General features: G+C 61.3%; 1 protein-coding gene across 1 annotated transcript; it reads right to left on the bottom strand.

The window, feature by feature from the left end:
- Positions 1-3,160: 3,160 nt before the first annotated feature.
- On the bottom strand, positions 3,161-25,603 carry TEAD3 (TEA domain transcription factor 3). Its single transcript, XM_070419136.1, has 14 exons — positions 25,522-25,603; positions 24,693-25,121; positions 14,990-15,241; positions 12,704-12,768; positions 9,161-9,223; positions 8,117-8,128; positions 7,413-7,550; positions 7,288-7,337; positions 6,658-6,719; positions 5,728-5,861; positions 5,374-5,547; positions 5,036-5,176; positions 4,796-4,948; positions 3,161-4,642 (listed from the first exon to the last, which is right to left on the bottom strand). Exons 1-14 carry the CDS (start codon positions 25,601-25,603, stop codon positions 4,529-4,531), a joined length of 1,869 nt encoding a protein of 622 aa, XP_070275237.1. The 3' UTR covers positions 3,161-4,528.
- Positions 25,604-25,606: the final 3 nt, after the last annotated feature.

Below are 25,606 nucleotides of genomic sequence, written 5' to 3'. Positions count from 1 at the left end.
GTTGAATTTAGAGAGAGAAGTAGAGAGGAAATAAACACCCATTTGTTGTTCCACTTATGCATTCATTGGTTGCTTCCTGTATGTTCCCTGCCAGGGATGGAGCCCACAACTCTGACCTATCAGGACAACACTCCAACCGACTGAGCTACTGGGCCAGGGCAATACCCACCTTATCCTGGTTCCTTCCCTATTCTGTAACCTCAAAGTGAGTCATCACCGCTTCATTTTACATTTGTGGTTGGGGGCAGGCGGTAAAGAAAAGAGAGAAAGCGCCCTAGCTGGTGTGGCTCAGTGGATAGAGTGTTGGCCTGCAGACTAAAGGGTCCCGGGTTTGATTCTGCTCAAGGGCACATGCCTGGGTTATGGGCTCGATCCCCAGTAGGGGGCGTGCAGGAGGCAGCCAATCAATGATTCTCATCATGGATGTTTCTATCTCTCTCTCCTTCTCCCTTCCTCTCTAAAATAAATAAAATATATATTTTAAAAAGAGAGAGAGAGAAAGCAAGGAGGCTGGTCAATTGCACTCCTTGAATTTTCTGCATGAGAGACCTACATTGTTCTTAAAGCAGTTACCGAAGGCTGATTGCTCCAGGAGAGCAGTGAAGGCAACAACCCTTGTGATGACACTTCAATCACTCAATAGGTGTCATCACTTTTTTTAAAATCCTCACTTGAGGAGTGAGTGTATTTTTTCCATTGATTCTAGAGAGTGGAAGGGAGAGGGGAGAGGAAAAGGAGGGGAGAGAAACATTGATGTGACAGAGACATATTGATTGGTTGCCTCCCATACATGCCCCGACCAGGAATCGAACCGCAGACCCTCCAGTGCACAAGCCAATGCTCTAACTACTGAGCGGGCAATGTCATTACTTATTAGTGCAGAGATTAGATTTTTCATCCAGCCCCAGGGTCCTCCATAAGCCAATTTCTGCCTCCAGAACCCCCTCCCACCTGGTGGGAGCTCCAGATGCTACTAGTGACAGTCTGAAGTCCCTCCAGTGCGGTGACCAAGACAAAGGCCACCTGATCATTGAAGTAGTGCACCAGGGGCAGGAGCTTGGGGCAGGCAGAGCAGTTCGCATCCTAGCGTTGCCCCTGACTGGCTGAGTGAGGAGAGGTGCCTCAGTCTGCTTCCCATCTGCAAGGTTGGAGCTGGACCAGAATGATCTAGAAGACTCTAGATTCTGGAGTAGGGTTGGCAGATTTAGCAAATGAAAATACAGGATGCCGCCCTAACCGGTTTGGCTCAGTGGACAGAGCATCCGCCCTCGGACTGAAGGGTCCCAGGTTCGATTCTGGTCAGGGGTAATGTACCTTGGTTGCGCACACAATCCCCAGTAGGGGGCGTGCAGGAGGCAGCTGATCGATGTTTCATCGATGCTTCTAACTCTCTCTCCCTTCCTCTCTGTAAAATCAATAAAATAATTAAAAAAGAAAATGCAGGGTGCCCAGTTAAATCTGAATTTCAGATAAACAATGCATGTCCACCGAGGGTACGGCCACCCCATGGCCACGCTGCATCCCTGCTGTGTGCTTCCCCGGGCGGACAGGGGCAGCTTGGCGGACAGGGGCAGCTTGGCCTGGCCTGCCCCGCTGGCAGCTATCCACTGCGGAGAGCACTCACCCGCCTTGAGGCTCTTTCCTCGGGAGTGAAGTGAGGGCAGGCCGGTGAGAACAGCAGCAGACACTGTGAAGACCGTGGTGATTTAGCAGGCAGCCCATCTCAGCAGGTGTGTGACCTTGGGCAAGTCACGTCACTTAGCGACAAAGCTATTCCATCCATTTCACTTTCACATCAATGTTTCTCTCCCCCCCTTTCTGTATCTCTAAAACTCAGTAATAATAATAATAATCCTATATATAAACGGCCCCCGTGAGGTAGGGACGACCCCGATCAGGTCGAAACAGCCCCGGTGTGGTAGGGACAACCCCGGTCAGGTTGAAACGGCCCCCGTGAGGTAGGGACGACCCCGGTCAGGTTGAAACGGCCCCCGTGAGGTAGGGACGACCCCAGTCAGGTCGAAACGGCCCCGGTGTGGTAGGGACAACCCCGGTCAGGTTGAAACGGCCCCGGTGTGGTAGGGACAACCCCGGTCAGGTTGAAACGGCCCCGGTGAGGTAGGGACGGCCCCGGTGAGGTTGAAACGGCCCCGGTGTGGTAGGGACAACCCCGGTCAGGTTGAAACGGCCCCGGTGAGGTAGGGACGGCCCCGGTGAGGTTGAAACGGCCCCCGCGAGGTAGGGACGGCCCTGGTGAGGCTCAGACGGCCCTGGTGAGGTTGAGACTACTCCAGTGAGGTTGGGACAAATAAAGGGGACCAGTATAGACTGATGAACAGGGGTAGATACAGAGGCAGAGCAACATTGAACAGAATGTTAAACTACAGTGGGAAGCCTGGGGAGGGTTTGGGGGGGGGGGGGGATTAAGAGACCAACTGAAGGACTTATATGCATGCATATAAGATTAACCAATGGACACAAGACACGGGGCGGGGGGGGGCGGGGGGTAGGGGCCGGGGGAATGTCAAGGGGGGGGAAAAAAGGAGACATATGTAATACTCTTTGTAATACTTTAAGAAATAAAAATTATTAAAATATTAAAAAATAATAATAATAATCCTATATAATAAAGAGCTAATATGCTAATTAGACTGGACAGCAGAATGACCGTCCAGAGAACCTTCCGACCTTCCGGATGAAGCTGGGGCTGTGAGGGTCTACCCTTGCAGGAATTTCATGCATTGGGCCTCTAGAAATAATAAAAACTGGTTCCCGAAAGCAGAAATGTGCCACAGGCAGTCTTTAGCTTGAACTTATTTTGTCTAGGATCATAAGACAAAATAAATGGCTTTTCTGTGTGTGTGTGTGTGTGTGTGTGTGTGTGTGAAAGAGAGAGAGAGAGAGAGAGCGCAACAGGAAACCTCAGGGCAGGCTGGGCTCAGTTCAGTGTACAACCCACGGCAGGAGGGGTGTGGATATGGAAAAAGGTTGAAGCTGGAAAGCGTTCATGGGACCCCAGAATCACACCTCTTTAGACTGAGGGTAGGGCTTGGGGGCCCCCAGAAAAGATGGGGGGAGGTGACACACCAGGACATAACCAGGGAGAGCCCCTCTGAAGCTGTTCCAACCCAGAGGCCTGGCACACAACTGGTCACACGACTAACCCACAAACAAATAACTTTAATTTCTCTTTCTGAGTAGGCCTTGAGGGCGCCTGCCCCAGCCCTGTGCCACGTTTATGATATAACCCATCACAGCTGGATTTAAAAAATACACAAAAATATAATATAATATACATTATAAAACCTAGGTTGGGTTTGGAGGTTGCCTGAGCGATATGCAAACTGTGAGGACCTTCAGGAAGCTCAGGGGTGGGGGGCAGGGCAGGGCAGGGAAGGGCACAGTACTTCATATGAAACTCATCGATGCCCGGAGGCCGGGCGCTGAGGGGCCGGATGGTGGGAAGAGGCAGTGGGCAGGGTTCACCTTCAGTCCCAGAACGAGGTCTGGGGAGCTGCTCCAGGCAGGGAGACTGGCACCGGGAAGAGCAAGGTAGTGGCACCGCTGAGGGTTCACTTGGGCAAGAGAAAATACTGAAGCCTGTGCGGCCTCTCGTGCCCGGGCCACAGATCTGCCCAGGGGCTGGCATCTTCCTACCTGACCCTCCAGCCTGCTTCTGAGCCTGGGCCTGCCTCTGGGGGCCTTCCCCGTCAGGCGGCTGCTGGGGAGCCTGGCAAAGGATCTGGGCCAGGGCAGCTTAGGGGAAGTGGCGCAGGAGGCTCCCTCCCGGGGCCCTGGCTGGATGCTGGGCTGACAGAGGGCGCCCAACAGGTGCTGAGTACCTGCTGCTCCCCTTCCATGCTGGTCAGAGGCAGCTGCTCCCCGTGTCAGGGGCTCCAACCCCACTCCTCAGTGTAGAGCCCCTCCCCAGCCTGGGGCCGGTCCGAGGCAGGGAGGTGTGTAAACTAGGCTCGGGACAGGCAGCCCTGGTGAGAACTCCAACTCTGCCCCGATCCCTCCCCCTAGACTCCTCATCTGTGACACCGAGACCCATGATTGCTTTGCAGGTCAGAGGATGGCAGGATGCACTGGGGCCTGGCACATGGCAGGTGCAAAGACAGTGTGGGCCTCTCTCTTCTCAGAGCAACCCCAGCTCCACACTCCTTCCTGGCCTCTGCACTCCGCCTCCCCTCCAGTCTCCATCACCCACCAGTCACAGCCCTGAGGGGCCAGTGGCCACACACACCTGAGCCAAAGGTGTCCTCCCATTCATTGAGGCTGGGCAGACCGAAATGATGGTGGCTTGGCGACCCAGCCAGGCTGCCCCACCGCTGAGCCCCCTCCCTTCTCCCACAGTTAAAGCGCAGAACAGTGGCAGGGGGTGTGTGCTGGAGCAGGTGGGGAGGCCTCCTGGCCCTGGGCCCGAGGCCTGGCAGGCAGATGAGTCCTCAATCCTGGACCCCTGGGTGCCAGGCAGGTGTGTGAGAAGAGGCTCATCCTGGATCCTGGTGGTGGGGCAGAGGGCACCCTAGTCTTTGACGAGCTTGTAGACGTGGTGCTGGGCCCCGTGCTCGCTGGTGGAGACTTCGAAGACAAAAGCAATGACGAGCAGGGTCTCCTGGGAGTCGCGGCTGGTGACCACCTGGGGCCGGGCAGGAGGATTCAGGAGGTCAGGCAGCGCAGGGCCTGGGGGTGTGGGCTGAGCAGCCCCTGCTCCCCTAGGGGCTCAGTCTCTTTCTCTGAGCACTGCGCCCGGCCTCCCGGAGACCCGCGAGCCCACACCTGCACCGCTCACCTGCAGGATGGTGAAGTTCTCCAGGACGCTGTTCATCATGTACTTCTCGGGCAGGTGCTTCAGCTTGTGGATGAAGTTGATCATGTACTCACACATGGGCGAGCGGTGGATGCGGTACACGAAGCGCCCGTTCTCCAGCTGTGCGTACTCGGTCTGCGGAGAGGAAGGCCTCGCTGGGGCCTGCTCCTGGCCGCGCCCCACCCCCTCCCCCATCCTCCCCCACCCCGGGGCCCCACTCACCTCCACCTTCTCCACCACCTGCTTGCCGAAGGAGCACACCTTGGTGGAGACGCTGATGGTCATGCTGTCGGCTGAGCTGTACTGGGAGCTGACCCCGTAGAAGGCGCCCGGGCCCTCCTGGATGGTGCTGTTGAGGTCGGCCTGCAGGAGCGCGGGCCGCGTGAGCTGCTGGAGGCCTGAGCGAGGCTTCCGCCATCCCCGTGGGCGTCCTGCCCACAAGCCCGCGGCACCGCCCACGGCCCAGGCACTGCCCACGGCCACGGGGAGAGAGGCGGCCAGTAGGGTGGGCCCGGGACTGCAGGTCTGGGGGAGGGGCTGGGGGGCTGGGGGCGGCTCACCCAGAACTTGACCAGGAAGAAGGCATTCGGGGGGCCTTTCTCGTACAGCTCCTTCAGTCCGCCCTTCTTCTCGGGGAACTTGTCGTAGATCTGACGCACGTCCACGGCCTCCAGGGGCGGATCCGAGAAGGCGGGGTTTGTCTGGCCGATGTGCACAAACAAGTGTTTGCTGTACTGTGGGGAGGGCCAGCAGCGGGTCAGGAGAGCAGGGGGCGCAGGGGGCGCAGGGGGCTCAGGGGGGAGGGGAGAGGGCGAGGGCAGGGGAGGGCCTGAGGCTGCCCCACCCCGTGACCTAGCTGTGGCCCTGGCCGCCGCGGGGTCCCCTCGCCCCACCGAACACATTGAGCACATTACCGTGTCGGGGTCGCGCTGCACCTCCATGAAGGCGGAGTACTCGAGGAGCCGCAGGCGGGAGGAGGCGATGGTGCGGTCCTGCCACGCGGGCGCCGAGGCGGCAGCCGGGGGCAGCGGGGCCAGGGGCTCGTAACCTGGGGGTGGGGTGGGGCGATGACCCTCGTGGGCGGGGTGCGCGGCGCCCTGTGGGGAGGCGGCCAGGCTGGGCTCCCACGCCCCGCGGGGTGCCCTTGTGCAGTGTGCAGCCTTCCTGCCTGTGTGGGGCCCTAGTGCGTGCCCGGCGGGTTTTCCCTTAGTCACTGTTAGCGGGCGTTCAGGCAGAAAACAGACATGTCAAAGGGGAAAATAATAATTATCCAGCCCTGGCCAGTGTGGCCCGAGTCGCCCACGCACTGAGAGGCCCCGGGTTCATGCCCAAGTCTCCACTGGACCCCCAGTAGGGGGCGCGCAGGAGGCAGCCGATGGATGTTTCTCTCCCTCTCCCTTCCCCTCTCTCTCTAAAATTAATAAAAACATTTAAAAAATTATCCAGAATCCCAACACTTAGAGAGAATGAAACTCTGTTAAGACTTTGGTGTATTTCCTTACAAGGATTTTATATACACACAGTCTATGAATGCGATGCTGTTGGTGGTGTCACTTGCAGCGGATAGGGGGGTGGGATGACACTGTGGAACGTAAGGGGGCTATTCCTGGTCTGTCCCCATCCCTATAGGTGCCCCCCACTCCCCTCTCCCAGCGGACGCGGCCATGTGCACACACACACACACACATGGGCACACACACACGTGCTCACACATGGGCACACACACACACACACACACACACACTCACACACGTGCTCACACACAGTTGGGCCCGAGCGCCCGGAGCAGAGGTGCAGGTGCCAAGGGAAGGGCAGGCGGTGGCGGCAGCCCCCGGGGAACTTACTGCTGAGCGCCGGCGGCAGGGGCGGCTGGATGGGGTAGGCTGGCTGTGCAAAGGGCTTGATGCTGCAGACAGGAGCACCGCCTGGTTAGAAGGCCATCCCCTGCCCCACCCTCCATCCAGCCTAGTCACTTGGGGTCTCGTCTGGGATCCCAACGGAGAGCCACCAGCCTTAGCCTTTCTGCAGAGGCCCAGGCGTCTGCTGGCCAGCTTTTGTCTGCTCCACACTAACTTTTGTGAAATCCTGCTGCGTCTCACAGCTGACGTGCACATTTAACACAGCGTCCCAACCCCTCCCGGACGAGCTGTGCTTAAACGGAGGGTGTGTTTCTGGGAGACAGTCATCTCAGAACTGAAGGAACCGAGTATACTTGGATGCTTGACTGAGAGATGAATTCAGAGATTAACTGAATGAAAAATAACTGAAGGACGGGTGACAAGTGCATGAGTGGGTTGATGAATGAATAAACGCGTGAATGAATAGACAAATGCATTAGCTCTCTTACTGGCGCGCTCCACCCCTCGGTTTTTTAATTAAAACGGCTCATTTGTTGCTGGAATCCAGAGAGGGGAAGCCTAGTGCGGCTGCTGAGGGAAAGCAGGGGTGTGGGGAGGATGCACCAGGATACTCACTCCTGAGAGGGTCCGGGCTGCTGTCCCAGGAGAGGGGGGCTGCTCCAGAACTGCAGAGATGGGACAAAGTCAGGGGTCCCTCAGCATCCATGGTCCTCACCCCCAGCCCCACCTCCACCACCTACCCGTGAGGAAGTGGAGAAGACGGCCTGGGGCAGGGGGGAGGGCGGGCTGAACTTGTTCTGTAGCACGCTGGCGGAGACGATCTGGGCAGAGGACATGGACGCCATGCTCTGGAGGGCTTTGTCCTTGGAGACTTGGTCCTAGGGGAGGGAGGCGCCGCATGAGGGCAGACAGGACAAGGGCTTGCCCCCCGCCACCCCCCCCCCCCCCCCGGGCTCTCGGGGCTCTGGAAGTCCATGTCTGGATTACAGCCCCAGCTCTGCTGTGTGGCCTAAGGAGGCCCTCAGCCCTCTCTGGGCCTGTCTCCTAAGTGCCCATCCCCCCTCTAACCACAGTGCACAGTAAGAAACAATTTTATTTCACTCTATAACCTAGCAGGTACCAAAATATGTCCCCTGATTTGTGTCATGCACTGTCATACTTTCTATTCTATTTCCTCAGTGGTTCTCAAAGCACGGTCCTGGTCCAATAGCACCAGCATCGCCTGAACGCTTGCTAGAAAGGCCACGTTTCAGGCCCCGCTCAGGCCTCTGAATCAGAAAGCCTGGGGGTGAGGCCCGAAATGTCTCCACAAGCCCTGCCGGCAATTCCATCTGTGCTAAGGTTTGAGAACCTGTCAGTTACACTGATTTACAATCCAGAATTTGGAAATTCTATTAGGTGCTCTCCCCCCGAGGTCCCCTAGGGGAGGGGCAGTGCTACTTACCAGGTTCATGGCCTGTGAAGGAGAGGGAGCATGATTAGAAGAGGCACAAATGAGGGCTATATGGGGGTGGGGGGGGGGCACGTGTCTTCTCACCTCCCTCCACTCCACGCCCACCTGGCTCCCAGCTTCTGGGAAGCCCAGGGAAGCTGAGGCGGCTGTGGACCTCCCAGCCCCCCCCGCCCCCCCCCCCCCCCCCCGCCCCACCACCCAGAGGCAGTGTTTCTAAGCTGGGGGTGCCCTGGACAGGGTCGGATGACGGAGGACAGGCTGGAGACCTAGATGGTGGACCAAGCTGGTGTCCCTGGGGTCTGCACACGTCCCAGGCTGCTGGGCAGCTATGGGCAGAGAGAAGAAGATGCAGCCAGCAGGGGCCCTGACCAGGGTCCAGGCCATGAACGCAGGTTCTGAGATCCTCAGGCACAGAGCAGCCAGGACGGAGTGTCCAATGGAAGGAACGGCCATGCCCACACAATAGCTCTGCCAGCCCATGCCCTCCAGCACCTCCTCCTGCCCTCCTGAAGTCCCCGTGCAATCAGCAAGCAGCAAAGGAGGAAGGAGGAAAAGGAAATATGGAGAAGAGAGGGGGCCTTAGGGGCCCAGACGGTCTTCCTCTCCTTCACTGCAGGACTGCTGTCCTGCTCGGTCTCCAGGGCCCGTGTAGCCTGCAGCGGCCTTTGGGCTTCTTGCTCCTCGGCCCCCTCCCTGCCCCGAGCTGGGGTCAGAGAGCAGCCACAGGCCTGGGCAGGGCCAGGGCCAGGCCAAGCAGCAAGGGGCCCCATACCTTCAGCTTGGACTGAATCTCCCGAGATTTCCGCCTGGCTAGAACCTGCAAGTGGCTAGAGACCTGTAGAGAGAGAGAGAGAGAGAGAGAGAGAGAGAGAGCAGAGAGTGGAAGAAGAGGCAAGAACAGAGCTTCAGCCGGAAAAGAGGCACAGGGGGCCGGAGAGCTGGCCGAGGCCGAGGCCCGAGCGGTGCAGGCAGCGGTGGAGGCGCCGTGGTGAGGGGCCCAGGAGGGGCTGGAGGCCCCAGTCAGGCCCAACGTACCTTGATGCCAACCTGGTACTCCCGCACCTTCTTCCGAGCTAGAACCTGTATGTGGCTGGACACCTAGGGGCCGCCCGCGCCCAGCCAGAGAGGGAAACACACAGTGAGGAGGCGAGCTCGGGGGCCACAGGCAGCAGCCGGCCCTCGTCTCTGGGAACAGGTGTAAGTGGGGGGACTCTGGGGCCCCCGGGGCAGACACTCCACAGCCCTGCCTGGCACTTCGGCTTTCCTCTTGGCCCTGTTGTGATCGAGAGCCTACGGGCTTCTAGGACCACCAGCTGTCCACTGCGCAAGGCACCCGCGGTGAGCGCTAAAGTCCGGCCCAAGCCCTGCTGGCCACGCTGTGTGGCCGGTGCAGGGCTGCAACCAATCCAGAGGAAGAGCACGCAGACCTTTATTTTCCCCCAAGAGGCTGACCAGAGCTAGCAATGGCACGTGTCCTGCTGGGCCTGAGAGTATACGTCCGGCCATCTTCTCTATAATCCTCCCTCCACCCCCCATACCACCACCTCCATCTTCCAGTCACCCCACCTGCTCGCTGGCCCACCGGCCAGGCCTGTCCTACTCCGCTTTGCTCACGCAGCTTCTTCCCCCAACATGCCTCCCTTCTCCTTGGACCAATAAATGGCAGTAAACATAAAGGCACACAGTAGGAACTCTTAATTGTGTTTCTTTTCCAGCACCTCCTCCCTGAAGCCTTCCTCTCCGGCAAACCTGAGCTGGTCACGGTCAGGGTGGGTGTGCCATGGGCTGGTACCACACACCCTTGACACTTGGAGGATCTGACCCTGAACCTCAGGGAACCTAAATGCCACTTTCTCCCTGAAACACAAGGGAACACGTGGCTCCTCTAGGCACCTCACACCTTCATTCCCAGCCACTGCTGTTGGCTTTCCTTGCAAGTAGTCTTTATTCCCACAAAGAAACAGTTTCTTTTCCTTTTTAATCACAGACTGAAAGTTACCACGTATCTGATGCTGGGCAGCCCCCATACTACTTGCTTAGGACCCCGGCCCAGACCATGCAAGGATCCGACACAGGTCAGCAAGACGACCGACCGTGGGGTGGCACGACTGCGAGGGACGCTGACTGCGACGCCTCCCGTGTTCCCAGCACGTTACCCACCAACCCGTCGGACTCCACAGCACCACTAAGAAGGCGGCACTCATATTATTTCCGATTTGCAGATAATGAAACCAAAGCACAGAGAGGGTAGCAGCTTATCCGAGGTCACACAGCTGGGGGCTGGGCTGGGATCGAACCCAGGTAGCCTGACTCCAGAGGCCCCTGGCTTCACCACAGGCGATGCTACCTGGGCTCTCTCAGCTCCCAATGGTCAGCTCTGCGACAGTTGGAAGTCACATAGGACTTAGCCCTAATGTTACATTTAGTTGGGCTTTTTGCCATATGAAGGCACTGTACTTGCTACTCATTGCTATAAATATCTGTAAAAAAACCAAAACTGCATTTAAAAAAAACTGGCCCTAGCTGGTTTGGCTCAGTGGATAGAGCATCAGCCTGCGGACTGAAGGGTCCCAGGTTCGATTCCGGTCAAGGGCACATGCCCGTGTTTCAGGCCCGAGATCCCCAGTGGGGAGCATGCAGGAGGCAGCCGATCAGTGATTCTCTCTCATCATTGATGTTTCTATCTCTCTCCCTCTTCCTTCCTCTCTGAAATCAATAAAAATATATTTAAAAAACAAACAAACAAACAAACAAACAAAAAAAAACTGAAACCACCCTGTCAGCGGCTTGCTCTTTGAGACACAAAAACACACGCCTTGTCCTCACCACATGGGATGGGTCCCTGTCAAGGAGATATTAGATCTGGGAGTTAGAAGGAAAAATGAAGTTAGAGGAGTGCCGCCCGTGCAAAATGACGAAGGCCAGCGGCTTTTAAAGCTCTGAACTTGCCGACAGCTGGTTTCGTTTATAATTAGTGTTTTATCATTTTATTTTATAATGAAAATAAAACTTCACTGGCCAGCCAGCCTTCACGGGATACTGGCCAGGAGCAGGTATAACGCGGGCCCAGAAGGAAGAGGCTCTCTCCCCGTCTGGGCCTCGGGTGCCTCAGCCCCTTCCCCCCTGACAAACGTCCTATGAACACGTCTGTTGGGTGAGGCAGGACACGCACCTCCCGGCAGGGAGGCAGCAGGAGCTTGAACCCAGGGGTCTGACAGGCAGTGTTCCTCCTGCTCCCAGGCTCCAGGGAACAGGGCCCAGGGCCCGTGAATGTCTGGTTCCCTGCTGCCTCCCTCGTGCCTGGAATGTAGTAGGAGCTCAATCACTTGCTAAAGAAATAAATGCTGTGCCACCTGAGCTGCCCGAGGGCAGTGGCTCATAAATGCTCCTGCGCTTGCTGGGTAGTGGACTCCGAATCTCCCTTGGAGGCAGTGGGTGGGACAGCTCAGCCTGTCTTATGCAGCCGGGAAGGTGGGTGCAGGGCCCAGCCCAGGCCGACCCCAGCGAGAGGGGCGGGGGAGGTTGAGGGTCAGAGGGGGCCTCCACTCCTCCAGGAACCTGCCTCCAGTCTGCCTGTCTCCCGGGCAACTGCCCGGGGAACCCCCCCGGAACAATTCCCTTCAAGTCTCCTGTGCACACGCTGCCCTCCCTGGACTGCCCGTCGCCCAGTCACCTCTCAGCTCATCGTGTTTTCCCATCCACCATCCCTACCCTCACCCTTGCCACTACCCCGGCCACCACTGCTGTTGATCTAGGTCCCTGCCCGGCCCTAACCCATGGCCGGCTGCTCCAGGGCCAACATTCCTGCCTCCTGCCCCAGCCACTCCTGCTCTAGTCCCTTCCATGGCCCCCAGCTGCCGCCAGCGGAAACCTGTCCGTGGGCAGCTGAATCTCTCACCACTGACCCTCGCTCTTCCTTCCCCCTCCCCCTCCCCCCCTCCCCCCCTCCCCCCACTCTGCTGACTGAAGGCTCTTTCCTGCTTAGTGGCTGAGCCCTGGACCCACCACCTACCAGCAAGGCAGTTACTTAACTTCCCCGTGACTCAGTTTCCTTTTCTGTAAAACAGAGGGAACTGCTGTACCTACCGCTCAGGCTGCTGTGAGGACCAAGGAAAGTAATAGCAAGTAGCTCTGTACGGACTCACAGTTACGTCCGTATCCGACTTCCTCAGCCTGGAGAATCGCTCCCTCTCCTCCCTCTCCCGCCAGCAAGTCCTTTCCCTTTAGGAAGCCTTCCCAGCTCCGCTCCTCCCCTCCCCTGCCCAGCCTGGGCTAGCTGCTTGCCCCACAGCGCACACCCCTGCGCACGTCCGTCCAGCCGTCTGTCCCGACTGGCCAGTGGGCCTCTCAGGGCAGTGACCATGGAGCTGCCACAGCTGCCCCGTGGCCGTATCATCGGTCACTGAACCACAAGTCTTAGGTGGGTGGTGGGTGGTCAGAGAAGCCAGTGGTGAGTGACGCTGCAGCTCGAGGGGGTGTGAAGTGGCAAGGAGAGGGCGGGACGGTCCGGGGCAGGGCATGGGGACCGAGGGGCTGAGAGCGTGCAGGCAGGGCGGCCTCCACATCAACAGTCTCTACCTGCTTTCTCGTCCGGGTCTTGCCCGTCCTCAGTTTAATATAGCGCGCGATCAGCTCGTTCCGACCTAGATGGGCGAGAGAGAAAACAGTGGCTGGTGGCTGGAGGCTGGACTCACACCAGGCTCTTCCCCGCTCCAGCCCCCACCTCAGGGCACAGCAGGGCAGCCAAGGGGGCTGGAAGGCCCCAGGTGCTCCCCCACCCTTCAGGGCCTGGGGCTGCTCCCTGGGGGAGGGGGACAGGGGCAGCGGAGAGAGGGAGGGAGGGAAGCAGACCCATGTCAGGCGGCTGGACAGGTGTCCCTGCAGGACAGACAGGGGCAGGTGTGGCCCCAGGGCAGGACAGCTGGGCCCCTCACTCCCAGCCCCAGCAGCCTTCTTCCTCCAGGGCCTGCCACCAGCTGCAGGCCTCTGAGTGCAGATCCCGTATGAGGGAGGTCTGGCCGGGGTACCCCCTGTGAGGGAGGCATGGCCGGGGTATCCCGTGTGAGGGAGGCCTGGCCGGGGTACCCCGCGCGTGTGTGTGTGTGTGTGTGTGTGTGTGTGTGTGAGAGGGAGGCCTGGCCGGGTTACCCCCTGTGAGGGAGGCCTGGCCGGGGTACCCCCTGTGAGGGAGGCCTGGCTGGGGTACCCCATGTGAGGGAGGCCTGTCCAGGGTACCCCCTGAGAGGGAGGCCTGGCCGGGGTACCCCGTGTGTGTGTGTGTGTGTGTGTGTGTGTGTGTGTGTGTGAGAGGGAGGCCTGGCCGGGTTACCCCCTGTGAGGGAGGCGTGGCCGGGGTACCCTGTGTGTGTGTGTGTGTGTGTGTGTGTGTGTGAGAGAGGGAGGCCTGGCTGGGGTACCCTTGGTGAGGGAGGCGTGGCCGAGGTACCGTGTGTGTGTGTGTGTGTGTGTGTGTGTGTGTGTGTGTGTGAGGGAGGCCTGGCCGGTCGCTGTCTTCTCAGTGGCCATGTGTCTGCCAGCCATGGGCTGGTGCCTGCCTGGCTGCCCTTCCCTGGGAAGGCCCTGGACGAGTCCCTTCCCTTCTCGGCTACAACAGGCAGGAGGCCCGGATGGCCTCCCAGCGCCTCCTACACTGACAGTCTGTGTCAAGATGTGTCACTGAGCCTGTCACCCATGTTGCAGGTTACCAGTGGCTGCGCCCTGAGACCCACCTGGCCTGTCAGTCTCAGGGTGGGGGACTGCGCAAGGAGACTTGGCCCAGGAGAGGGGTGCTCGGGACACGTGACTAATTGCCTGTCAGTGTCCTCGGGGTGTACACTTCCTACCCCCCAAATCCAGGCCCCCTGCCCCTCACCTCCAGTCTCCCCAGAATGGCCACATTCTTCAAATTCCTTTTTGATGACAGAACCAGCCCCACTGCTCCTCCCTTCCTGCCTGCCCCTCTCCACCCCACTCCCTCCACCCCATCTAAAAATACCCGTGGGGCTGCCCCGCCATGGGGAGGTGGCAGTGGGGCCGGAGCTCCCGCCCCGTGGAACATCTGCCTGCCCAGTGGCCTGGGAGCACTGTGCTGGGGTGGGTGTGGCAGTGGGTGGGGCAGGGGACTCGGGGAGCCCTCAGCTGCCTCCTTCCTACGCCCCTGGTGCTGGGTGCTGGGAGGGAGAGGCTGGGCCTCCGCACTTAGCCAGGCTGCCGGGGAGGGTTGGAGGGAGCTGGCAAGGAGCCAGGCCAAGAAGGGTTGAGTTATCCCAAAAATGCAGCTCGGGGAGAGCCCTCAGCTCTGGGCAAGAGGGGGACACTCCCTTCTGGAGGCAGCAGGTGGGCAAGGTGGCAGAGAGGGCCCCAGAGGGGGAGGCTGGGGAGGGCCTGAGGCATGAGCCGTCTCTCCAGCCCTCTTCCCAACACAGCCCCTTCACGGGTGGCTTCCCACCAGCCTGCAGGCCTCCCCCTCACTCCCGCCCTAGGCCTCACCCCTCACCCCTCGGGCTCCCCCACATCCTGCCAGGGAGGAACCCTCTCCCAGGCCTCGCCTGGAGCACACTGGACTGACCCAGTTTCCTGGGCCACTGAGTCACCCCGAAACCTCAGGGGCAGTGGGCAGGAGAGGAGAAGCGGATGGGGTGCCGAGGAGTGAGCCACGCGCTGGCGGAGGGGCAAGCCTGGCGTGTTTATGAGGAGGATCCAGACACACAGGCTTGCACGCACAGACTCGCCCGCCCAGCGGCTGGCAGCCTTAGGACTGGGCCAAACCGGTTGGGTGAGGGGGCAGAGAGCAGGGGGCGGGGCGGGAGGGCCAGCTGCTCCCCCAGCCCTCAGTGTCCCGGTCCCGCGCCTCCCCACACGCACCGTACATCTTGCCCTCGTCCGACAGGATGATCTTGCGGCGGCCGCAGGGCGGGTAGATGGCCAGCGCCTCCTGGAAGCTCTGCTCGATGTCCGGGCTCCACACGCCCTCGGCATCGTTGTCCAGCCCCTTGTCCAGGCCCTCGGGCCCATCCTCCCGGGCTTCCCCGGGGCTGCTGCTGGCGGTCCAGCTGTTGGACGCTATTGTGCTGGTTTCGCTGGGCTCTGGGCCTGAGCCCACTGGGCAGCCTGAGCCTGGGGGGCAGACGAGAGGGTGAGGGCCAGGGTCCTCCCAGGCCACAGCCACCTCCCCGCCAGGGGGAGGCGCTCGGGGCGAGGCGGAGGTCGCCGGAGGTTAGCTCAGTGCTGTGTGACCCGGGAGGGATGAGTTGGCCTGTCCGACCCCTGGTTCTGTAAAATGAGGACAGGGTCTCCCTGAGGTTGCGAGGGTTGAAATTGGATCGTGACAAGTGCCAACCACAGTGCCTGACTCATAACACCCGTGGTCAGTAACAACAACGCCTTCTAGCTACACAGCCCGTTCGTTCAATCCCCAAATCCAAGGCAGGGGGCAAGGCGTGATGCCCATCTTCCAGGTGAGGAAAACCGAGGCTCGCCAGGTCACACGGTTGTCAAAGGCAGCAGGATGGGCAAGGAGAGAAGGGTCGGAGGGGCAGCCCCAGGTGTCTGCAGCTCTGAGGGGCCCCCGGGCTCCTCTGCCAGCTCCTCCTTCCTGTCTCGGGGATCCCCACCCCTCCTTCTCCCCCAGCATCCCTACAACCCTGCTGAGGACCTGCTGTGGGTGAGGAAGGGTGAGGCTTGCCTTGCCCAAAAGGTAAGTCTCGAGAACCCTGCCAAGGAGCCTAAACTTGGGGCAGAAGTGCCCCAGGAATTGCAGGGGAGCCGCTGGCTGGCAAGGGAGCAGCCCAGAAGGTGCCTGGCCAGCAGCCTTGCCCAACCCCACCCTCTCCTCCATCCCACTTCCTGTTCCCGCACCTCTGGGCCTACAGCAGCCCATAAACCACCCACATGCCCGCCCCTGTCCTGGCTCACATCGTGGACGGGCCAGGCTCTGTAAACTCCGAGTTCCCTGCAAACGCCAGGCTGGGTGTTAATTTAGACCACACCCACCCAGTCCCCGCCCCCCTGCCCCCCAGGCAGCCCCAAGCCCTCCACCCCATCAGCCTCGGGATCTGCATGCCCAGGGTGCTGGGATGGCTAGGTCCTGGGGCTTCGCTCTGGGCTGCAGGGCAAGCAGGGGCAGGGCAGGAATGCGGGGGACCCCCTCAGAAACCAGGAAGGGAATTTCCCCCCTCAGACATGAATTCCAGGTCCTGCTGAATGGGTGGAGGTCTCCCCATGGGGACCCCTGTTGGCTTGGGAAGCTTGAAGGAGGTGGCTAGTGGCAGGGATGGGAGGGCCCGGGGAGCCTGCATGTCACATGGATACAGAGTTTAGACTCAGTGCTGCTACTGACGGCAGCACCTGCCAAAAGGCAGGCCCTGTTCTGGTGTGTTACGCACACAGACTCATGTAATTCTCACAGTAACCTCTGGGACAGATACTATGATTGCTCCCACTTTACATATGAGGAAACCAATGAACAGAGAGGTTAAGCAACCTGCCCAAGGACACCCAGCTAGGAAGTGCTAGAGCAGGTTCTGAACCCAGGCAATCTAGCTCCAGTCTCTTACCCAAGGGATGGGGCTGAGAACTCCAGCACCTGTGCTAGAGAGGAAGCCACGTTGTCATGGCAACCACTCTGAGCGTCCCAGTGGGGTCCAGACCAGGGGCGCCCCTCAGCTCAAGTGGCTGGGGCAACTTCAGGGACCCCGGCACTGCTGTGGCCCTCTCGGGAGGGCTCCGGGGCAGCCAGCAGAGGCAGCCACACACTGTGCCTCAGGTCTCCACCCCAGGACCGTATCCCCATCGCAGCCTCACCTCAGCCCCCAGGCCAAGTTCTGGGAGTAAAAATGTGGGGGAGCAGGGACCTGGGGACGCAGAGACTCCTGCACTAAAGCAGCCGGAGCCCAGGGCTCTCCCCAGGTTGACACTGGCACAGCCGTCAGCGGGAGGCAGGAGGGGGCTGCAGTGAGCCGGGACCCTCACCCAGTCTCAACCCATCTCCCCCCAAGCCTCCCTGCGGCCTCGCTCAGAGCAGTGGCGGCCCAGGGCATGGGGGCCCCTGGCAGCCGACTTTTCAAAGCAACTTGCCTGCCTCCCCCAAGTCTCTGTCCGCCTCCCCCCACCCAGGCGGTGGCCCCCCTCCTGGGTGATGTCAGCCCCGCCCCGCCCCCCGCAGGAGCACTGTGGCCAAATATGGCGAACACAGCAGCTCGGGAGCTGGGACAGACGGGGGTGGGGCGGCCCTGGCTGGGACCGCTGGCAGCTGGTGAGGGGGAGGGAGTGGCCGCAAGGACAGTCAAGGAGAGGAGGGACCCCGTGGGTCCCTCCCGCAGGCTCCCCGGCACACGCCAGTCCCCTTTTCCAGGAGCACTGGTGTGGCAGAGGCACCGACACGCGCACAGGTGACCCCAGCCACAGCCATGCACAGCGGCGTGTGTGTGTGCAGGTGTGCCGTGCGGGTGCCGGGGGCACCCACCGAGAATGTGTGCCTGGCTGAGGCGTGCCCATGGGCAGGACTGAACTGGGGTCTCCAGGGCACACCCAGGAGGGCCAGCCTGGGTCTGGAGGCTGCTCTGGCCCCCAGTTACCGCTGCGGGGTGAGGCCCGAGGCCAGTGTGTGCCGCCTCCTCTGCTTAGACCCCAGACACGGGACCCAGCGGGGGTGAGGGAGGCTCTCAGCAGCTGCAGGGGCTGGACGGAGGCAAATGTGGGGCTCAGTGTGTGAGGGTGAGAGGGCAGGCCTCCTGGGTGGCAGCCCCAGCCCAGACTTGGTCTCATCTCCCTGTACAGGCAGGGTTGGGGGGTGGCGGTTCCCCACCCCAGCCCCAGCCCCCCCCCACCCCTTTACTTGCCCAGGTGGCTAGAACCGCTGCCTTGGTGGGCTTTGCCACCAAGAGGGGAGAGAGGAAGAAAGACCTGAGTGAGGGACAAGGCGGGTGGAGCTTGAGACGGACTGGAGGGGAAGGGGGAGAGTCTGGGGGCGTTTGGAGCGGGGTATAGAGGGGGGATTAGAGGGTCCGGAAGGGGAAAGATCCATGAACTCAGATACAGGAGTGGGCAAGCTAGGAAGGGGGTAGGAGACAGAGGACAGAGGAGAGGAGAGGAGAGGAGAGGAGAGGAGAGGAGAGGAGAGGAGAGGAGAGGAGAGAAGAGGAGGGGAGGGGAGGGGAGGGGAGGGGAGGGGAGGGGAGAGGAGGGCGACAGAGGAGGGAAGAGGAGGGGAGGAGAGGAGGACAAAGGAGAGTAGGACAGAGGAGGGGAGGAGAGAGGAGGAGGATAGAGGGGAGGAGAGAAGAGAGTGAAGGGGAGAGGTGAGGAGAACAGAGAAGAAAGAGGAGGGGAGGGGAAGGGTGAGGAGGGGAGAGGGGAGGGGAAGGCAGGGAGTGGAGGGTGGAGGGGATGGGAGGGGAGGGCAGGGGAGGGGAGGGGAGGGGCGGAGGACAAAGGAGAGTAGTACAGAGGAGAGGGAGGGGAGAGGAGAGGAAGAAGAGAAGATAGGAGAGGAGAGGAGGGGAGGGGTGAGGAGGGGAGAGGGGAGGGGAGGGGCGGAGGACAAAGGAGAGAAGTACAGAGGAGAGGGAGGGGAGAGGAGAGGAGGGGAGGGGTGAGGAGGGGAGGGAAGGGGAGTGAAGGGGAGAGGTGAGGAGAACAGAGAAGAAAGAGAGGAGGGGAAGGAAGGGGTGAGGAGGGGAAAGGGGAGGGGAGGGGAGGGGCGGAGGACAAAGGAGAGTAGTACAGAGGAGAGGGAGGGGAGAGGAGAGGAAGAAGAGAGGATAGGAGAGGAGAGGAGGGGAGGGGTGAGGAGGGGAAAGGGGAGGGGAGGGGAGGGGAGGCGAGCAGAAAAGAAAGAAAAACACATGGCAGAAAGACCCAGAGGCCAGGGCAGACCTGGAAAGAAGGGAAGGCCACTCTGGGGGCTGCGGTCAGCCACAATGCCATGTCCAGGACATCCCCATCCTGTCCCATCTGCTCCTCCCGCCTCCTCACAGACAACCTCCGACCCGACCTCCCCCAGCAGAGGCCGGCATTGCCATGGCTGGACCCCTGTGGTCCCATCTACCTTTACCCTCAGTCTGACCAGCGGGCCTTCGGCAGCAGAGGTCAGAGGTGCGCTGGGTGGCGCAGGGATGGGAACTGGGCGGCTGGGTGAGCCGGCTCGGCCCGGGGAGATAAGGGGCACCTTGCGGCCCCCTCCCTGTCCTGGGGCCAGGCCTGCTGGAATAACTGGCTGGACAGCTCCAGGGACGGAGGCCGAGCTGGGGCTGCTGCAGAGACGCCAGGCCCCCACCCTATGGCCCCTCGGCCTCCAGACCTCGGCTTGGGCTCCCCGCTGCCCTGGTGGACGGGCAGGCAGACAGGGCAAGTCCAGGCAGGTGTCCCCCACATTTATGCCTCCCCTGCACCAGCCCACTGGGCGGACACACCGGTCTGGCGGCCGGCAGCGTCCACTCTCGCAGGACCCAGCCCCTCAAAGTGTGGGAAGATGACTGAAATCAGCGTTCCATCCTGAATCCCACCCCAAGCCTGGGCTGGGCTGGCCGGCCAGGGGGTGAGGAAGGGGAGGCGGTGGATGAGAGCTAAGGGAGCCTCCCCATGCTCCCCCTCCTCCCCGCCCAGCCCACAGCGAGGCCAGCTGTTCTCCAGCTGCCGGAGCCTCCCACCCTCAAAGTGGCCCAGCTCTAGCTGGGACCCGAGAGTGGGGAGGGATGGGGGTGACGGTGCCTCCCCCAGCTCCCGTCCAAGGACCCCCAGGGACCCTGCCAAGTGGCCACACCCTCAAGGCTGGGAGGGAGCTCCCTCCCCCTGGAGCAGGGTCGGCTTTTACAGGAGGAAGCAATTTGCAGAGTCAACTAGGAGGGGGTGGGGGCCTCCTCCCCTCTCCCCCTTATTAATGTGCTTCCAATTTGGGAATCAAGACTCCGTACCCCCCCACCCCCACTACGCAGGGCACGGGTGTCTCAGGGAGCAGAGGAACCCCAGGCTCCTTTCTCCAAAGCTGGCCCCACAGTCAGCACCCTGCCCCCCACCCGCAGTGTAGGAGGGTGCGAGGGTAGAGACCTCACCCTCCTGCAGAGAGAGCGGGCCAGTCTCCACTCCTCCCTTCAGGCCCACCCCGAGATCCTGTCCTGTCTCCTCATCTTGCCCATCTCCAGCCAAGGCCTGTGTCCGAGTTTAGGGGGAACAGAGATACAGCTAGTGGGAAACTTGGGAAACTGGGTCCCACAGTTCTCAATTCACATGCCGTGCCCCCCCCCTTGGGCTGCCTGCACCCCCGCCTGAGTCACCCGCTAGTTGCCAGCAGTCAGTCCCCCACTGTGATGTCATCCAGAGACACCAGGCTCCTCGGCCCCGCTCCCACGTACACACACGGCCCTCACATTCGCTGCCACCGGCATCGCTCTCCTCTGCTTTTTATTTTATTGTGATAAGAAATATACAATATAAAATCTATGATTTTAACAATTTTTTAAAATCTTCACCCGAGAATGTGTTTTATTGATTTGTTTTGTTTTGTTAATCCTCACTGGAGGATACTTTTCCACTGCTTTTTAGAGAGAGTGGAAGGGAGAGGGAGGGAGAAACGGAGAGAGAAACATCGATGTGAGAGACACATTGATTGGTTGTCTCCCGCACTCGCCCTGACCGGGGCGGGCGGGGATTGAGCCTGTAACCGAGGTACTGGAATGGAACCCGGGACCCTTCAGCCTGAGGGCCAATGCTCTAACCACTGCACCCCCGGCCAGGGCCGATTTTAACCATTTTTTAAAAAATATACTTTTATTGATTTCAGAGAGGAAGGAAGAGGGAGAGATAGAAACATCAATGATGAAAGAGAATCATTGATTGGCTGCCTCCAGCACACCCCACACTGGTGATCAAGCCCGTAACCACAGCATATGGCCTGACTGGAATCGAACCATGACCTCCTGGTTCATAGGTCGACCCTCACCACTGAGCCACAGCGGCCAGCCTTAACCATTTTTAAGTGCGCAGTTCAGTGGCATTAAATGCATTTTTTCTTGTTTTTAACAGTCATCTTTTTGATGGTCCCCCACACAGCCGCCACATGCACTGAGACCAGGCCCCCAAATTTGTCACACGGTCCCATGCCACGCCTGGCACAGCCCTGAAGGATGCCGCCCACACTGTCTCACAGTCCCAAACAATCCCAGATAGTGACCACCCACAGAGGCGTCCGTCACACCCGGTCCCTCACACGCAGCGCCAAGCAGCTTCCTTGGTGCTGTTCCCGCACACCTTCCTTCACACGCAGCCTCCACCGCGCTGAGCGCGTCCATGTCCTGGCGTCTCACACACACACTCACACTCACACTCACACACACACACACACTCATACTCATGTACACTCACACTCACTCACTCACACACTCACACACACTCACTCACACACATACCCACACACACACACACACCCCATACCGTCAGTTTTTCTCATACAAAGTGTCATATACACCTGGGATCCTTCCCCAGATCTCCACCAAAAACCCTACACAAAAACAAAACAAAGTGTCACACACACAGACCATGAGAGTCCTATACACTGAGACCATCTCACATGCTGTGCACACACACGGAGCATCATGAGCAGTCACGCCACAGCGCCCTGGGTCACACAGAGTTACTCATTCTACTCTGACACGCATAGCATCACCCCATCGCTGTGTCCCTCACACACGCAGAGCATCAGACTCCCACCCAGGGCCAGACTCAGGCTCCCCCGATGGTCTGGAGCCAGCGTCTCTCCTAAACACACCCGGTGAGGGCCCTCAGCCACACTCACCATCATCACAGTTTCGCCCACGTACATGCAGTGCAGTCACACAGACATGTCACATACAGGCTCGCGTGCATCTGTCCAGCCTCGCACGCAGCCGCACACACAAACTGGTTGTACCTGGTTCGCTCATGCCCGCACCCACCCCTCAGACTCCCCCACAGTATCCCCTGGGCTTCTCGCGCAGCCTCCAGCGGCACCCACAGTTGTACTCTTTTCCCGCTATCGCTTCCTGTCCTCTCAGGCCTGGCAGGGAGCACAGGAAGCAATCAGCTCTCTAGGAAACCTCCAGGCTGGGGCTGCGGGGATCCCAGGGAGAGAGAATTCTGCCCGCCCACGGCCTCCTGCGGGACCCTCTCCATCCTGTGTCCTCCCCGAGGGGCAGCCCTTCTCCTGCAGGCAGCCCGAGGCTGGCACCACACCAGGAGGAAGGGAAGGTCAGGGCAAGGCCATGGGGGCAGAGCAGAGGTCACGTGCTGACCTCTGCTCCAGCTCTGACCAGGGAAGCTCCCGCCATGGCCCCAGGGCTGCCCCGAGGAGGTCCGCGGAGACCTGGGTCCTCAAGGCCACCCCTGGGACCTCCAGCTTCTGCAGCCTCCATGTGGGAAGAAGAGGGGGTGACCTCCACGCCACCTCCACAGAAAGCTGCAGGATTTAGAACCATCATGGCCCCTAGCTCCCTGGCCTGGTGCTACCAGCACCCTTCCCCACCCTCCTCAGAGCTGAAGCCTCTGTCCCCTCCTCCTCCTGAGCGAGGAGATGGGCAGGGCTGATACCCTTGCAGCTCAACACTGAGGCCTAAGGAGTTGGGGGTCGGGAGCCAGGCGCACGGCCCGCCACCCAAGTGGCCTCTGACGCCACTCATCCCATCCCGCTTGCCAGACCCCACGGCCACTTCAGCGGGCAAGTTCCCCCACTCCACCTGGCTTCCCTGTCCCTCGAGGCCTGCTGCCTGCAACACTGTGGCCACGCTTACCTGGTTCAGCTTCTCCTCAGTCACCCCTGGCTTGTCCTCGCCTTCTTGCTAAGACCACGGGGTCGCCCACTGACCTCTCCAGACCACACAGGTTCCGGTTCCATAATGGGAGGGGGGGAAGGCTGACTGACAGAGCCTCCGGGAGGGGCTCAGAGAAAAGGGACCTGGGAAGTCATTGTTCCCAGCAGGGAAACGGAGGCTTGAGGAGGCCCACCAAGATGACACCGCTGGCTCAAGTCCAGCTGGGACCAGATATCTAATTTCTAGGCTTCCTCTGTGAGATGTTTCATTCTAGTTTTAATATTTCCTCATCTGGTAGAATGTACCAGGTTCTGAGGGTGAGGGCAGGAACAGGACACACACATACACACACACACACAGCTCTGTCCTGCCAATCACTAACCATCCTACTCAGTGTTCCCCAGCCGAAATGCCTAATTAACATTAATTACCGTCCCTTGTCTAGGGGGCTAGGGGAAGGCCCGAGGTCAGACTCCCATTGGCTCCAGCCTCTCTCGGAGGGGGGCATCCGGGGCCCACGAAGTCACCCTCAACACAACCCTATTTTGTAGGAGATACATCTGCCCACGCCCTGCCCATTGAGTGCGAGGGGGGTCCAGCGTTCCACGGAAACATGTCCTGGGTTGACACCCCTTGGAAAAGGAACTACAAATACCTGGAAGGGAGGAGGAGGTAACTCTCCCCCAAATCTCCACCTTTTGGGGGCTTGGATTTCCCTTCTTGCCCCAGGCTGCCCCCCGAATTCTGGTCAAGGAGGCCTCCCTCCGGGGTGGATCGCGCCTCCCTAGAACCAGGCCACAGAAGGCAGGACACGGAGCGCCGTGGGCTGCCCAGCCCCCAGCCCTATCCCCTGATCTCGGGGCTACAAGCCCAGGCCTGACCTGCTTCTGCCTCTACCTGGAGAGGGAAGACACACAGAAGCCTCCCCCAGGCCCCATTCGCACTTGTCCGGAACGAATCTCTCAGCCCTGGGTCTGGGCCGCTCTCCTAGAAAGGAGACAGAGCGGGGTCTCCATGACAGGGCCTGGCCGGGCTGGAAGCGGGTGCGGACCGGCATCCCGCCCTCCCTCCCCCGGCAGGAGTAAAGGGCATGGTGATGGTCAGGACGAGCCGCCTTCAACCCTAAAGCCTAGACCAGGGCTCTGAGGAAGCGTGGCGAAGAGAAGGCCCCAAATCCAGCCGCCTTCGGAGCGGGGCGCGCAGCGCTCAGGGCAGGACCCGAACCTCCCCGGACACAGGCGCGGAGCCGGAGGGCACGCAGGCCCCTGCGCCCCGGGGGCACAGCCTGGCCCCGACACCCCCCACGCCCCAGCGCAGCCGTGGGCAGCGCGCGGGAGCCGGGCGCCGAGGCCGGCGGCCTGTGCGGCTGGGCCGGGCGGGCTCCGGGAGCGCGAGCCTGAGTCCAAAGGGCGGCGCGGCCCGGGGATGGGCGCCCTGGGTACGAGCGCCTCCGTGGCAGCCCCCCGAACCGTGCCGGCCCCGGGCCCCTGTCCTGACACCCCAGAGGCGGACACTGGGACAGCTGATGGCAGCGGGGCAACCTCCCGGCTCCCCGACCTCCCCGACCAGCTAGTCCCGGTCGCGGCGGGGTGCTGGTGGGCGGGGCTTCCCGGAGAGCTCCCCCCCCTTCCCTCTAAACTTCCCGGCACCCAAATCCGGGGCTCCGACTCGGGCTGGACAATAGTTCAGGGACCCAGCCCCCCTGGACCCCCCCCATTACCAAATCACAACCGACCAACCCACCCGCCACCTCTCCCCGCGGGACCTCCGCGGTGCCCGCGGCTTACCTGGTCCGAGCTGGCGGGGGCGCTCCGCCGGGCGCTGCCGGGCCGCGGGCCGCGGGGCCGGGAGGGGGTCGCGGGGAGGGGGTCGCGGGGAGGGTCGCGGGGAGGGGGCCGGCCGGAATGTGCGGAATGAGCCGGACGCGAGCGGGAGGCGCCGGGCGCGGAGGAGGGAGCGAGCGGGACGGAAAGTTTGTGTTGAAGAGCCCGGCGGGGGGTGGGGGCTGCGGGAGGGGGCGGGGCGCGCGGGGCGGGGCGCGCGGGGGGCGGTGCCGGCGGGAGGGGCGTGGCCGCCGCACTGGGGCTCCCGCCGTCGGTCCGCCCGGGCTTCGCTGCGCGACTCCAGCCGCTGCCTGCGCCCGGCCCGCGGGGAGCGCTCCCAGCGCCACCGGAGAGTGGGCGCCGGCCTGGGCGGGACCGAGGGCGGCGCTCCCGCTGGAGAGCGAACTCCCGTCGGGGTCGGGGTCCCGTGTCGGGGTCCCGAGGCGCCCAGCCTCCGGGATCCCTACCCCCCACCCCGCGCGAGCCGAGAGCCCGCCCCCCACTCGGGGCCCGCCCCGTCCCGCCCTGGCGGCTGCGCCCGCCCTGCCCAAACCCGGTTTGTCTGGTTCTCCCCGAGAGGCTTGTTTCTCCAATTTCTCCCTTTCCCCCTCTTCCCGGACCTCCGCGCCCGCCCTCTCGCCCGACTCCCGGGGCCCGCGGGGGGCGTCTGGCCACGGCGGGCTCGCCGAGTTTCGGTAGGACCGGCGCCGGGCCGGGGAGGGACACGGGGGCGCCCAGGGCCTGGGCGGAGTGGAGCGGGAGGGAGGCCTGCGCCGCCCGCGGACCCTCCCACCTCCCTCCTCTGCGCGCAGCACCACGGCTCCGCCGCCGAGACGCAGCTTTATTGGGGAGGTGCGTGCCCGTCCTCGCCCCATCAC

Source organism: Myotis yumanensis, unplaced genomic scaffold (genome assembly GCF_028538775.1).
Source record: "Myotis yumanensis isolate MYYU_CA2020_CCGP unplaced genomic scaffold, mMyoYum1.0.hap1 SCAF_6, whole genome shotgun sequence".
Taxonomy (NCBI): Eukaryota; Metazoa; Chordata; class Mammalia; order Chiroptera; family Vespertilionidae; genus Myotis; species Myotis yumanensis.
Note: the sequence above shows the minus strand (reverse complement) of the source record. Positions and strands in the feature narration are given on the sequence as shown.

Bases quoted from the DNA above. Each gene is read 5' to 3' on its own strand.
- TEAD3 (XM_070419136.1), bottom strand. From the start codon at position 25,603: ATGGGGCGAGGACGGGCACGCACCTCCCCAATAAAGCTGCGTCTCGGC. The intron at 15,242-24,692 runs GTAAGCCGCGGG...TCTGCCCCCCAG, and splicing joins CCCCCGCCAGCTCGGACCAG to GCTCAGGCTGCCCAGTGGGC. The intron at 9,224-12,703 runs GTAGAGACTGTT...GGCGGCCCCTAG, and splicing joins AGACCCGGACGAGAAAGCAG to GTGTCCAGCCACATACAGGT.